This window comes from Pterocles gutturalis, unplaced genomic scaffold (genome assembly GCF_000699245.1).
Source record: "Pterocles gutturalis isolate BGI_N339 unplaced genomic scaffold, ASM69924v1 scaffold13216, whole genome shotgun sequence".
Classification (NCBI taxonomy): Eukaryota; Metazoa; Chordata; class Aves; order Pterocliformes; family Pteroclidae; genus Pterocles; species Pterocles gutturalis.
The window spans coordinates 1-16,022 of record NW_010097994.1 but is presented as its reverse complement, the minus strand read 5'-3'; the positions used below and the strand labels follow the sequence as shown (position 1 = coordinate 16,022).

The 16,022-nt window shown below is 37.8% G+C and overlaps 1 protein-coding gene across 1 annotated transcript in view; it reads right to left on the bottom strand.

The window, feature by feature from the left end:
* LOC104471900 (nesprin-1-like) overlaps window positions 1-15,294 on the bottom strand; it is a gene marked incomplete at both ends in the record, with an annotated part of 71,201 nt that extends 55,907 nt beyond the window's left edge. The window contains 13 exon segments of the mRNA XM_010087403.1: window positions 222-347; window positions 1,808-1,954; window positions 2,886-3,062; window positions 4,080-4,247; window positions 5,595-5,747; window positions 7,053-7,379; window positions 8,122-8,292; window positions 8,993-9,148; window positions 9,860-10,177; window positions 11,461-11,625; window positions 13,891-14,034; window positions 14,173-14,326; window positions 15,122-15,294. Coding sequence (XP_010085705.1) covers window positions 222-347; window positions 1,808-1,954; window positions 2,886-3,062; window positions 4,080-4,247; window positions 5,595-5,747; window positions 7,053-7,379; window positions 8,122-8,292; window positions 8,993-9,148; window positions 9,860-10,177; window positions 11,461-11,625; window positions 13,891-14,034; window positions 14,173-14,326; window positions 15,122-15,294 — 2,379 coding nt within the window.
* Between the last annotated feature and the right edge of the window lie 728 nt (window positions 15,295-16,022).

The window sequence follows — 16,022 nt, the reverse complement described above, 5'->3', positions numbered from 1 at the left end:
TGCTCCCGAGGAGGAAAATGGGGGTTTTTAAAAAAAAAAAAAAAAAAAAAAAAAAAAAAGGCAGAAAAAAGAAAGAGAAAACTATTTCTAAAAGAAACACTTACAATAAAAGAAGACATTTCTTTAAACCATTATACAATATGACCTTTTTAAAGGGGACAGGTCAAGGCAGTTAAAGCTCTAAACAGGATTAAAAGCAGGTTGTTGTGGTTATCTTGTACCGTTTGTTTTGTTTGTTGAATATCTGTTGCCGTACTCTTCACTGTGGCATCTGACAGATCACACATGGAGCACAGAAGATCCAAGTATGTATTGGCTTGCTCCTGCAGCGCCCGGAAATGTTTTACCTGAGTGAAGACAATCCTCAAATAAACCCTGAGACTGGAAAGACTCTCTTATTTTATTACAATCATGCATTTTAGTATTTTTTCTTTAGTTTATTATTTCCAAAAGATGAAATGTAGACATACACTTTTTATTACATTAGGCTGCTCTGTCATAATTATGGAAAAGAGTAACTCTTAAAAACTTGATTATCACCCAATTATTAAAGCACTTAGTGACATATGCATTACCCAGCTTATTTCTTTATGAATAAAGTGTTGGATAGATACATGCAGTTTCAGCAAGGTGAAAACAAGAAAATTCTTCCTAGATGTGAGGGAAACTTTTTTTCACGCTGAGAACAGTTAAGCACTGGAACAGTTCCCTAATCCTCAGGGATGGTGAGGATCCTCAGTGCACTGAAGGGCCCTGAAACCTCTATCCCCCTTCTCCTTGGGGTTTGGCTGCCTCTGCTTAGGGCCAGCCCTGACTCAGCCCAGCTGGGACCTGGCCAATGGAAAAGCATTCAGAAGCCTTCCCCCTTGCTCAAGAGCTGAATGCAAGTTCAGGCCCTCACCCACCTATAGACCTCACCTGATCTACACTATGGGTGCATCCGTGCACTGATCCAGGAGGATCCTCTTGCTGCCCTGACCTCCTGCCTCCACCTGGGACTGGCCTCATCTCTACAGACTTGCCTGGTGATCACCAGATGGCAGTGACATCAAGGGGACTCCACTCTCCTCACTTGTGTGCTGCAGTTCTGCACACCACTGGGAAGGTGCTGCCCACCTGGCGCCACTGTCACCCTCAGCTCCCCCCAGCTCCACTGTCATTCCCCTGCTCCCCCCACCCTTGCAGAACAGCCATCCATAGTATTTCAAGGTCTCTATCAAGTCACAAGGTGGATGAGACAGCCTTGAATTCCAGCATTGTTAGTACCATAACAGTTTAAATTGAAAACAAGGTACAAATACAATGTAAAACACGTTAAGTTATTAAGAATAATTAAGAAGAAAAGAAACAATTGTTAATGGCTAATGTGGGCTAGAGGCAGTTTTATGCTCTTAGGCTGAAAAATTGTTTTAATTGCCTGATAACAGGCTCTGTCCATGGCACTTAGAAACCAGGTCTCTCAAAGTAACATTAATAGACAGATGGGCAATCGGGCAAGCAGAAAGACATAACATCTCTGCTAAACATGTCTGGGGAGTATCTGAGCAGGTTTATCTACTTAGCTTACTTTTTTTTTTCAGGTAAAATATTTCTAAGCACTAAGCAAATCTAGCAAAAGTCCTGTGTGATTTTTCACCTACAGTTATTTTTCACTCAAAGTATTCCTTTTGGAGCTGAGAATAAACAATGAGGCTACACAGCCCTCTGAGAAGGCCAGAGAGAGAATCTGATTTCTATTAATATAAAGCTATTACCTGAACTCACCTTATTAAGGATAACCGAGCATTTTCAAATGCTGAACTTTTACCTGCTTAACTGCATCTGCCAGGCAGAAAGGTGGCCAGGTAGTTGGCTTTAGCTCTGATTGCACTGTAGACAGCCAACTCTGGCACTGTTGTAGGGTATCCTGATGATTAACATGCTTCTGGAGTTCATGTTCCAAACTCTGGTACACCTAAAATAAACATTTTGTAAGGTCATCACATTTTCAAATACTACTATTGGGTCTCTTGTCCCACTTTGAAAACTGCAGATAAAACAGCATTATTAAGACTGTGGTTATTTTAGCTCTTGTACATAAAAGCACCAAGGGATGAAAGCTCCTTAAGCTCTCACTGCGTCTTGCTAATTTGTGGAGAGGATGGACAATATCTAAGGCACAGCTTCTAGAAAGAAAAAATAAAGATGCAAATGAAGAGCATTGTCTCTTATTTCTGTATTCTTTTTCAACATTGTACCACTGATCTAGTATGAGGTTTCACCTACCTCTACAAGTAATCTTACTGACTCTGAAGTCTATTTTTGGGGGTTTTGTTTTAGTTGGTTGGTTGGGTTTGGGGTTTTTTTGTTTGTTTGTTGGTTGGTTGGGTTTGGGGTTTTTTTGTTTGTTTGTTTTTTGTTGTTTTGGGGGTTTTTTTAGACTATGCTGGCTTGATCTCCTAACTGGATTAACAGAATGATCCAGCTAGTCCTTCTTAACGGGATATCCCAGTTTTGCTGACAGACAGTATTTCCTAGGACGTAATTAAGACCTGTTATGTACGTATGCAAACTACTGACACTAAGAACGTAATTTGCTCCCTAGTTTTTGAAGTAGGAATAGTTCTAATTGCTGCAGCTGCTCAGAAGCTAGTGTAACATGAAGGTAGTGAGGGTGTGGAGAGATTAAGGTAAGAACTGATAGGCAGCTAGTTTTGCTAGCTGCAAGACAACATTTGATCACAAGGAATTCAACTGTAGCATGGTAATGAAGTGTTATGTTAGTAACCTGTAGGCTCAATTTAAATTGGAACAGTAGAAGGAGTTTTACACCATAAAAAGAAACAAGTACTTACAAAATAATAATGTGTACAGAAATAAAAATTGTGTTTTGAAACAAGACTTACTCTTTGGGCTGTGCTACATATGGCAGAATAGCTGTCCTTTGTCCCCTGAAGATGGCTTTGTATGTTTTGCTTAAATTTTGCTTGAAGATGTTCTGTGCATTGATTGATCAAGTAATCGCCTTTACTCTTAAGGTTGTTCAAACGATCTTCAAAGCCTGCAATTTCTTCCATGATAGCCTAAGAAACAGATAAAATAATTTTGAAGAAATATTTTAAAGTTAAAACATGTTCTGCATCACATTTTTTAAATTAGCTTTTCCTTTTTTCTTAAACACTCTTTGTGTTGAGATTTTAAGTTTTCAGACAAAGTGTATTGTTATAGTCAAGCTATTTGAGTGTATACTGATTGTAAAATCCCTGTCAAAAGTATGTACATTGATATCCCACAGAAACATCAGCAGCCCTGTCATAACGTGTAAACATTATGTGCTGATGCCCCAAGACTATCCTTAATCTTCCACTGTTGCATGCTTTCCAGGGCTCCACCAACTTCTCTTGTGTCCAGTACTGAGGACTAAATCTGAACTCTTATTCCATAAGGTCTTCCCCTGTAGACAGTTCTTTCCATTGACTTTGGTGGAGCCAATTTTTTATTCCAGGAGGTTACTTAAAGAATAGCACACTGATTTCAATGAGTTGAAAAATTTCACTGTTCGTGCTTGGAATCTCAGTTTCAGGAAGTGGTGTAAAGGGTTGGATTTTGCTTTCTTTTATCTTCTAGAAAGCATCAGCTATTGATATAGTGCATGATTATCATTAATAGCAACCATAACAATACCTTGAAGAAAAGCAATGGAGGAATGTTACAACCTGATAGAGGAAAAAAAAATATTTGAAAATTTAAAATATTTTTTTTTATCCTTAAAAGTGACAGAGGAAAAAATGCCTTAGAAGTAAATGACCCTAATCTGCTTTTTGTGGTCTATTTCCTGGGCCATCTCAGAAAAATCTGATGCAGAACTCAGAGCAGTATACAACAAAGCTTTTGTGCAGGTGCAGTCTGATCCAAGAAACAGTGCTAACAAGAAGGTAGATTTGCATTAATGACACTGATGCTTATTTACACAGTTAACCTTAAGAGGAAAAAAACAGGTGAATGACAAATAACTAGAGCTCTGGAGTGGAGGCAAAAGAAGCAAAGAAGAAAAAGTTCATTTTACTGGACAAAGGAAGTTTATCCAATAGCAAACCCACCTTGTGGTTAGCTAGTTGCTGAGTGATTATTTCAAGACTGTTACCCTCCATGAGGTCAGGGCTGACCAGCCTGCTGGACATATGCAATAACCATTTCTCTCCTTCTTGCAAATCACTGTTGTAATCCTCATGTTCTTTTACTCTCACCTCTAAGGTTTCAACGTATGCCTGCAGGTCCACAATAACCAAAATTAAATATTCAGGTCCTTACAATAATATAAAAAAAAAAAACAAAACCAAACAAACCACAAACCAAAACCCACCAAAAGCTTGAAAGTGTAATAAGAGAGTTATCTTCTAAATTTATATTCCTCTGAGGGACTCTTATATGACTAGACTGTTAAGGAAGACATTAAAGGGATTAATTGTGTGCTTAAACTCTGTGACACTGAGCAGTATTTTCACTCCAGGTGAAATACCGTACTTCGAAGACTGAGGAAAACACTGAAGACTTCCTTACTTTAAGAAACAGAACACTGTCAACTTAACATTAAGTTCACTTAGAAACAGTTATTACATGCTCTTTGAGAGACTGCAGTTGAGCTACCAAATGTTATGGTTGGGTCCCTGCTGCTTACAGTCTTTGCACGTACATATTGCCTGTGACTGTGGTAGGCAAACTAAAAATGTACATAGTAAGTCAAAATGCATTTATTCTTTTTAAGAAAGATTTTTCATAAGCTTCTCTACATTTACACCGTCAACATTACATCTAATTGCATCTAATGTTTTGTGGTACAGATCAGAGGAATGTCTGTAAATTAAAAATCAACTGTGGAAAAAAAAAATCATCTGCTATTGGTGGGTGGATTGGCAATTAAAGGTACTTAGGTCAAACATAAGTACTAACATGGTTTGCAAAGCTTATCCTTGTTAGAGTATAACCTATTAAAAGCTTTAGGAACAATCATACTTTATGACGTATTTAGAAGCATTAGATCTTTCAAAGTACTACACACATGTAGACTAATGAATCAATGTTAATTACTAATGCCCTTGCTGAATTAAATTACTCCCATCTTGCAGTTCATTTTCTCCAGTGACTTCCATTCAACAGCTAAACTAGAGTAAACAGGGTTTGTGTGAGATCTATCAGAAACAAGAGACAAAATGGTATAATTTAGGGACACCTGTCCCTTCAAGAAATAATGTATTGAGAAATCTATTCAGAACAACGAGAAGTAGTTACAATAGTACAAACTAGTCACTGATGTATTTCTCCTTAGTGCTACAAAGACTTTACCTGCCACACTCAAAATTATTTCAGCTACTCTTTTTAGATTTATTTAGGTAGAAGTTCTTTCTGTATTCAAAAATTGCACCACCCACACCACTCCCCCACGCCAAAAAAAAAAAAAAAAAAAAGGAATTAAATCTAACTGTCTCTGTGTACAGGGTGTGACATGACAGCATGAAACGAATAGTCAACAGCACAAAAAAAATAGTCAACTTTTTAAAGAGGGGAAAAAATATAGCAAATTGAAAGAACCTAGAATTTTCTTCCTGACTTTTTACCTTCGTTATGCTGCAGAGTTCCTGGTAACTGCTCTGAAGGTCTTGAATGTTACTCTTTAGAGTCACATCACTCACCAGATCAAAAAGTGCTTCTCCCTTTTCAATCACTGACTTTATTGAAGGTTCATGGGACAGAACAGTCTGCTGTATGGACTACAATGCAAGCAAGAATTAAAATATATGTATTGAACACTGAAGGTCTGTTTCACAAACTTTGATCTGAAGCACAGCCTTCTATCACCACATATATCATCCTTCCCAGATGAAAAGAGCTTTGCTGCCAGTACAGGTGTATGCTTCTCAGCTGTGCCGAGACAACAACTTTGCAGGCATCTAAAAGCAATTGCTCCTTTTGTGAGTGGCTAATAGCCCAGCTGACAATCTGGAGCTGGTGAAGGAAAGGGAGTTAATACTTGTGAAGGGGCAAGTGCTAGGGATAAAAGCAAATTCTGCACATAGGTGGGAGACCAATACCAAAGCCCTCCCCTTAATGAGAGAGTATGCAGGCAAGTACATAACACTGTACTCTCAAGAGTATGCAATCTGATCTGTTATGTCATCGTGCCACTAGCTCAGACAGCACAGTACGTGGCAGCACCTATCAAATGACAGTGACATACCAGTTCCCCAAATGTGCAAAAAGCAAGCACACAGCTATGACATATGACTTTGAGTACTGAAGCCGGTGGAGGGGAGTGGGCAGTTTCAGAGAGAAAGCCTTGATATTGTGCAAGTACTGCTCACAACAGCCAAAAGTTTGGTTTGTCAGCAACACTGGCCTTGCCACAAATGTAAAGCACAGCGCTATACGGGCTGTTATGAGGCAAGTTAGCTCCATCTCAGCCAAACTCACTACACATTTTATGAAATATCTGTAATCCTGGAGTATTTTACGAAAACATCATTAAGAGAAGCAAGGGAGTTTGTTATCATTTTTTTCTACTCATTTTTACGACTGGGGAAAAAAACCCAAACAATTCATTAAAATCCTAACTAAAAACAGAGGAGGTCATAGAATCTGACTGTCTTAGATGTCAGTTGAGCTGGGACATACAGCTTTACCCAGAAAGCTGATTAAGCCAAGATAAACAGAGGCAATGCCTGCAGTGAAGTAAAAGACCAACTGATTTTTATCTTTGCTTAAAGAGCAGTTAACTGTGTTGATACCAATGGAATTACTCATATATGTACTCATAGAAGAATTTTGCTCCATTGCAGGAAATTTTCAGATGTGGAAGCCTTATTAGGCCATTCACATTTCAAATCCAGGTGCTTACTCTGATTTGTAGATGCAGGTATCATGCATCTTTTCACTCTGATGCTGTTCTGGACATCCAGATCAGAGGCATCTCATACATCTATTGAGGAAACTTGAACAGACACCTGGATCAGGGGATTTATGGTGAGTCACTATGTCAAAAATTGATTTCATAGTACAATGATATAACCCCTTTTTACCTTGTATTTGGACAACTGGGCCTTCTTCTCATAGAGTTCACTCTTTGGCTCTGCTGGGGCATGTAACATGGCTTGGTATTCTGTGACCCACTGAGTCTGTGCCTTGTACTTGTCTGAGAACTCCTTCGCCAGCTGAAGGCACTTCTCTGAAGTCATGTGCTCTTTCCTGATGGAGGCACCCAGCTGTTCAAGCTGTTCCACATGTTCTCCAATTTCTTTTCTTAACTGGTCAACTTCATTTTCTTCCATGTACTTTATAGCTCGCTGCCCCTTCTCACGGGCAGATTTCAGTAAGCTGTGGCCTATGTCCATATCACTCAATAGCAGCTGTGAAGGAAGTGTTGGTTAACAGATAATGTATGCAAGCTCGTACGTTTTATTCATTGTACTTTTATTATCAGTGAGAGGCTAACTTTTTTTTTTTTTAATTTTGCTAAGGACACAGAATGAATTGCTAGGGAAATTGAATGGACTTTTCATTACAAAATTGCCTAGACTTAAGGTATAGTAAACTAGAAGGAAGCAGAAAAATCAAACATTTCTTTTCTGCACTGGGTTTGTGAGGATAAACACAGAAACTGAGGGCTATCAGGAGAGGATTTGTACTCCAAATTCTGGAACAGAGGAACGTTTTCCCCTAGTGTATTATGTTTAAGCTGTAGGTCATATGAAAACTCATCTGCAACTCTGAGACGAAACATGAGTTTTACTACTGAGTTATTTCAATGAGGAGAAATAGGAACCACTTCTTGCCACAGTACATACTGTATAAAATATAGATGACAGGATGCCTTGTCAGGGGAACTTATTTTAAGTTTTAATCTAAAACAAAACACATACAAACATGCCTTATGGAAGGATAGGATTATATTTTCTTTAAGCCTATTCAGAGCCTCAACAACCAAACTGTGATGTTTATGACATGAGAACAGAAACTTTTGTTCTGGTTTTTACCCTATTAGCTTCTCTGGGCAAGGCAAAGTCTGAATTTTGAGCAGCTAAGTGACATGTTAAAATATAGCCTCTTTTTGGTGAGCAAAACCAAAAATTATATTCAAGAAAGCTGTACCTCTAGTTTTTGCACTTTTTTCTCCATTGCTGTTTTATCAACCACGTCAAACTTGGTGATCACGTTTCCAAAGGTCTTGTTAGTAGCTCCGTACCAATTTGCGTAAGCACTAAAAGCCAGTTCTGACTCCTCTATACAGTGTATTTCTTCTTCCAGAAACTTTATTTGCTCCTTCAAACAAATATGGAGGGTAGAGGGAGGAAATAAGAACCACCCAGATGTGTATCACTGCTATTAGCTAAAGATAGCAATAAATTACTATTAATTAATAAAATTCTATATACTAAGATTAAACACATCGGTTTTGAATTCCTTCACATCTAGTGGCTAATTCTCACTGCGGTCTCATCAGGGTGTACATATAGCGATCACTAATGGTAAAGCTGGGTTAATACTAAACACTGAAAAGGTACTTACATTTTGAAATCTGAATTGTGACTTGCGATCATGGTATTATGAGACACTTACTACTTAAACTGACTTGAAGAGTGTACCATCTAAATTCAAATTTTCCCCATTGCTACATGTTTCAGTGCTAACCTGAAAACATTTCTCTAAAGGCCGTTCAGCATTTAAACATACTGAATTCTGAATTTCTCTTCTGAAACTGCCAAAAAACACATTAATAATATCTGATTAATACTGAATATTTCTGAAAGGGCGTTATCCCAATTATAGTTCTCTAATACATTTAGTCCAATTAAATTTACATGTATGTGTGTGTATATATGTGGATATATATGTGAATGTTACATTATTGAGTCTACAGTGATGAATAAACCCTGATAAAGCCTCATTAAGAAAGTCTGTTTATACTTGCTTCTTAACTGAAAATTCATGATGTTTCAATTAATTGATTTTCATTACTTACCAAGACATGAAGAAGAAGAGTTTGGTAGTGAGATGTAAGCTGCGTAGCCTGGCTTCCCATTCGACTTACAGTGAAACTTTCCTCTAGTATCTGCTGTACCAATACCCCAACTTCCTCCACATCATCTTTGTAGATTGTAATTTCTTCATGCCACGTCTATGAAAAAAACATTATCCAGCTATATGACTGATTCAAACATTTTAAACACAACAGGAATTTATTTGTAACTGTCAGGAAATAATTGAAAAGGAAAACAAATACACCGTTGTAAACATTTACAATAGGAAAATAAACCAGAATCTGATGAAAGTTAACATAACAAATATGCTGGAAGTTTTCTCATACCACATGGACCGCATTGAATTACAATAGATTCAATACTTTGCCCCCTCTCCCTCCAATAATAATAGAAACGCAACCTGGACTTCCTATAGAAATTGCCCAAGGTTTTAAAGGTGACTGCAAAGCATAACCTTGCATCTCTTCAGATCTGCTTCCTGTGTTTATTATTACATCAACACAGCACTGACTGCACAACACAGTTGGTCACATTTTACTCTTGTTACAACATTAACACCTTCCCACTCCAGGACCAGTCTCTGTCCTCAGTTATATCTTCACATACCACAGAGCATAGGAACTCCAGATCTCCGTACAAGACTGCAACATTGGTATAGCCATACCTTCACCAGGAAAATGGAGGGAACCTGGACCCAGAAGGGATGAAGCTCTCTTGGATCCATCATTCTAGGCACCAGCTCAGAATGAATTACAATGCTAACTGTCATTTTCACGGTGCAGCCAGGAACTGATAGAGAAACCACACATGGTATTTTGTTTGAGGAATGCCTTAACTGTATTATTTACCTTCATTTGCTGAAGCTGCATCTCCTTTGTTGCTCTACCAGACTGCCTCCCAGTCCTGACAGCAACTTTCTTCTCCAGATCTGTTAGCCAGTTATTAACCTTCTGAAATTTTTTCTCCATTAACCTCAGTCTGCTCACAGTGGCATTTAATTGGCTTCTTGCTTCAGAAAGTCTGTGCTGATAAACTTGCCAGTCCTGCCGCAAGGATTCCAGGGCTCGGTCTTCTATCTGGGGAATGCCCCAGGGAATCACCTCCTCTCTGGCATGGACAGCAGCATTCAGTAGTGCTTGTCCTTCTGCACAGCGGACCTGCAGCTCCTGTAAAGGCAGAGTTATGGGGACATACCCTACATTAACAGCTTTCTTTTACACATGGCGAACAAAGACCTGGTTCTACTTAAGAGAAAAGCAGTTACCTCATGTTATCTAGGTATTCCCTTTGCTATGGTTGGGCACATATTACACTATCTCTAAGAACACCTATGACGGCATCCTCCCTTACAAAGCAAATCAAATATCACTATTATTGACAAGTGAATTGGAGAAAATTATTGAGAAATCATGCATTAAATTCTTTCCTCTCCTGCAAAGTTTATCATCAATTCTGAAACATAAGCTGCCTAAGCTAGCACGGGATAAATGCAATCCATTTAGCACAGCCTTAAATTCAAATCTTTCCAGCTGTGGCAAGCAGTCTGTAAAACTGATTCTAAAATTGAATCTGTTTAAAAACAAAGAACAAAGTGACGCTTCAATCTTTTTAAAAAAAGCAAACCTATTTGTTTTTACATGTGAGACATCATTCCAAAATAATTCTTGATACCTTCTTCTGGACATGTGTCACATTTTCATGCTTACTAGAACATGATTAGAAAGTATGAAGGGATGCAATCCAACTAGAAAACATAGCCAGGAAATTACCTTAACAAAATACAGTTGCATATCTTCTTAGTTCATATTTGAGATATATATTCAGATTTTCAAAATCAATTCAGATTTTTTAAAATAAGGTATATCAACAAGACATATATGCAGAATCTCTGATCATACAAAGACCTTCTCAGTACCCTAATAAAGTAATAAATATTTGATAACTCAAGTATAGACCTTTTGCTAATTCAACAACAGGTACAAAAGTATTTTAAGCCAGTTTAAGATCATAACTGGGAAATTACTGAAGTACTATAGGTTCACCCTTCACTGTCACTTAAATTATTCAGTAATAGTCTTCCCAACTCTGTGGGAGCTAGCTTACATGACTGTCACTGTTTGCAAGGAGATGCATCTACACTGTAAGCTAAAAAAGACAAAAACCCTAGGAAAAGAATACTTTTGATATTCTGTGAAACACAGGGAAAAGAAGAGGTAGGCCAACACCTAAAACAAATTCAGTACTTGCAAGAAAGCATTAGTATACCTGGAGATTTCATTCAAGGCCTGACACTTCCTTCTGGAAATGACTGTGTTTCCACTGACTCTATATATAATGTGATTACAAGCTTTCTTAAGAAAAAAAAGACATGCAACTTTTTTCTGGTAATTAATATTCTTCTGTTATTTTAAAAGTAGATTTTTTTTTCCTTTTTTAACACATTATGTACCTGTAAGTCTCGGAGTGTTGCCTCCTGTTTCTGGGCATCACCATCAAGAAGTGACAAGCAGTCAAGTTTTTCCTGTTCCTTCTCCAGCCATACTTCAAAAGCCTTCAGATTTCTTTGGTACTCTTGATGTAAGTTAAGCAGTCCTTCAGCTTTTGTTACTGCCTCCTGCTTGTTAAAATATTTACATATACATATATATATCTTAGTGTATCATCCAACCAAGAAAACATAAACCCCAGACTTCCATCAAGCTGAGAAGTTTGTATCTAATGCTGAGCTTTTGTAGAATTCAGGAGTACTTCGATTCTAAGGACAGTTAGATCAACTACAGTGAAAGAGGGGGCAACTGTGGGAGTATGGATACTTATCCTAAAAGATTCTTCACGTAAGTTTGTGACTTATGGGATTGAAGTTTTGATGTGGGATTGATTTTAAATAACACTTTAGTGTCTAATAACAAAAGACCTCCTTAATTTTTATACCAACTTAAATTAACTTTACTGAAGTGATTAATAAGAGCATGAGCTTAGAAATTGCTTTTTTTTTTTTTTTTTTTTTGGCCAGTGGAATAATAATATTCTGTTAAGAGTATCTAATACCTTTAGGTTTGAAGACTATCCAAGTCCTTTAGAGGCAGTCCCTATGGAGCACAGTGAGAAACAGACTGCAAGTCTTTGGTGTATGTGGGTGAGCAAGTTACAATAATTTCACAACCCAGCACTAAATATTACTATATCTGAGGTACAGCAGGAAAGGCATTAAATGCCAGCACAAGACTAGTCTTTCTAAGCACAAGGAAAGTACACTACACGTAACTCACACCCCCTAAGAAATGATGGGAACAGGGAATCGAGTTTGGATGGAGGCAAGACAGGCTGCATCCCAGGGCAGCAGGCTACTAAAGAAGAAAAACACTTTGATAAACAGCTGCCGTGAACCTACTGTTTGCTTTACCTATTTCTAATAGGACTGGGTAGTGGGAGGAAGGAAGAAAAGAGCAGCGTTACCAATCTTTTACAAGGCCTGTCCATGTCCAGTCGTGGTGACCAGTTCTCTTGCCCCTTGACAGGGGCTGCAGGGAATTACAGGTCTTTGTCTGCTCAGGTTTGGGCCACAAACCTCTGGGGAACCTTGTCAGGTTTCCCACATGGCCAAAGGATTATGAAAGGATTTGACTGTTCTCTGCTATTTCCTTTGAACTTTGAATTTCTTTCTAAGGGTTGAATGTAATCTTGACACTTAACATCATCACCACAGTTGGGAGTGTGGAAGACCAAAGTCATCTGTGGTGTCAGGTGGGAACTGAAAGAAGGGATGCTTCTTGCTACATGAGGAAAGAGGTACAGAGCTCTTGCTTCTGTGAACTAGCATCCATTTCTCATTGCTCCCATACTGTTGCTCAAGCTGAGCAAATACAGGCAGTGTGTATAGCTTTGTGCAAGAGAAAAAGGTAAAGGTTAGAGGAGCCCCATGCTAACAGGAATATGAGGTATTCACTATCACTACTCATCTCTCTGGCAAACTGGAATGAGTTCATACACAGAAGGTCCAAAGAAAGACAGCACGTTGCATTCTTTGCAGTTGTGGAAGAGAGTACCACATAACAGCAAATCAGTTCTGTGTTTGAAAACCTGAATTTTGGCCCTTTAGACAGGACAAAAACATCACTCACATAACAAAATTCAATTTTACTGCACTGTCGCAATGAAGAAAAGTTGCTTGTCTAAGCATAACTTAGGCGTGATTTAAGTATCACTGAAAAAGTTGGTTTAACTGGAGATAATCACCTAGATTGAAATGTATCACCAGGTCTTTTATTATTACTTCTCTGTCTTGTATCTTATACTAAAATTCATCTTGGTCTTTATCTGTTTGTGCTCTAATCTCTTCCAGATCTACGATATTAACACTTATCAGTAAATGTAGTACTTATCATGCCAGGTCTTTTGACATTAGAATCAGTTTACTTGATAATAGGGTTTGTGTTCAATAGTAAAGTTCTATAGTTGTCAATCATTTGTGAATTACCTGATTGACTGGTTGCATTTATTGCAAAACATACATTATGCAAATCACAGATTCAGAAATGCTTCCAAATATTCAGTCACAATGGGTAAAATCATATCTGTGCTGAAGTCAATTAGACTTTTGACACTGAATTCCTCAGACTATTCACCTGACTTTTCAGGTTCAGGTTTTTAGAACCTTTCTGCAAAGATGTGAAGCTCATTGGTACAGGAAGACAGATTGATAAATCACCCCAACTTTCTCTTACATTAAGTTACAGCTGTTTCCAAACTTTTACTACTCCTTTAACTGTAAAATAAATAATCAAGGGAAAGACTTTCTTTTTTTTTTTTTTCTTTTTCTTTTTTTTTTTTTTCTGTTGACGACAAAACATGAGGGAGTGCTATCAAGAAAAAACTGTACCCTTGTTCTGTCTTTGAGGAACTTGTAACGCTCCTGAAGGTCCTGGAGTTCAAGTTGAGTGACATAATGCTCAGCCATCCCACTTCCTTTCACTTCAATCGTCTCCAACAGGCTGCTGTGACTCAACACCTCTTCACTGAGTAGCTGGAAAACAGAAAGAACACATTTATGAACGGGCAGCATTAAAACAAGACCATCGATTAATCTTGCAGTTATTCAGCCCTTTTTGTTGCTTATAAGAAGATACGGGCTTGATGCTCGTTTGTTTTAAAGCAAACACACCTTTGCTTTGCTGAGGGCAGCTGCTTTTTCCCTCAGTTCAGCATGTTGCCTTTCAGAAGCATTCATACTTGCTTCTACTTTATCCATCCAACTGGAAAACTGTCGAACATCATCCTGGTAACTTGTCCATTTGGAGAGAGCTCCTTCCAGTTGACTGTAATTTAAAAATACATATTTGCTGTGATACTGGAGGTTCTCATGCTACTTAAGCAGTGAGATATAGTCATACACAGTTATTCTAGAAAGACATATCACAAGCTAAGCAGTCTGAGACAGAGCTGTTAAAACCCTACAGATTTTAACTACAGGAGCACTGTTTGGCTGATAAAGAGAAATTAAGTTTTCCAAAGTTGGAATATTAAGGAAGTCTGTAAGTTATGCAGCTGATGTGTTCTATCTTGAGTAAATAAAATGAAACTGAAAGCATTGCTGCTGTATGCTAATATTTAATTACCTTTGTTGTTTCAAATTGATATATTTGCAACTAGTTATGCTCCACCAAGAAGGCTGCATTTTTTTTCCCCTGTATGTCTTTATTCTATTACTTTGACCATCATTATTGGACACTAATTACAGTACCTTCTGTGAAATGCTAGCAAGTGAAAAACCAGACAGGATCCTGACAGAGTAAGCATTAATGTCCATGACAAGATCTTCTAATTTCTGAGAACAATTCAAGGCATAAAGTGCAACTTAAAATTTACAAGATGATTATAAACAAGGAATCCACTTCTAAGAGTATATTGATGAAAACTGTTAACAAAACTTAGATCCCTTAGAGTTTTCTCCCCTTTTTCCACTTCAAATGAATGTCATCTAAGGTCTAGAGACCTGCAACGTTAGGCACATACAGTCTTTTTATAAGAATTTGACTCTTGCAATAATTAAACTCTGGGAACTAACTTAGCTTTATTGCTAAGCATCACTTTGCACCTCATACCCTTTTTACCTCTTGCACTGGATACAAGCAGACAAAAGAGAAGCCCAGCTGTCCTTCAGGGTTTGCAACTGCCGTTCAATCACTGGTACTCCCTCCGGAGAAGTATTTTGCAGAACAGATTCTCCTCTTGCCAGAACAATTTTCATTTGGATTTCTTTTTCTTGTTTCACTGCTAGTAGTCCCTAAAAAGTGCATGGATATTACTCTACTTTTATCAAAAACTGGACATGAATATACTAACTGTCTTTACTGGAAAACAAGCTGATCAAATTTAGCAGCTTGTCAATTGGAAGAGGAACAGTAAGGTTCACAGCTGGGTTTCACAAGGAAAAAGTAACTTCTAAAGGGCAGGTTTAGGCCATTAGTGATGGAAAATAGGAGGATTAATTCATTGAGAAAACAAATGTGATGACAAAGCTCTTCTACAGGGCTGAAATACAGTTCTACAATTCTAGTATCTACTTGCAACACAAAGGTACCAACATATAAACTCAGCAGACTATCAGCAATGTCAGCTTAGAGACTTCAGCTCCTGAAGCTGTGCATTTGCAAACTAACAGCTTTTGACACTGCGTAAAGTCATGAAAATCCTGAAAGCATGATCCTGAAATCCTCAACTAACAAAAGACAAAACATAATTTTAGTATTTTGCTACAATCTCTTGCTGTTTTATTTATCCTGATAATTTTCGGGGCTTGGCTGCATTTTGGCCACAGCTACAAATCTGAGACATCAATAATATGAACTGCATTGTTTTCTGCATACTGCTCTTTAACGTCTTTTGTGCAGTGATATAAATAGTTGATATTTTCTTAACTGTAGCCACCATTTTTAAAGCAAATAATTATAGGAAAAGCTGTTCCAAATAATTCATAACACCAGTAAGATCTATGAAATAATATATTATTTT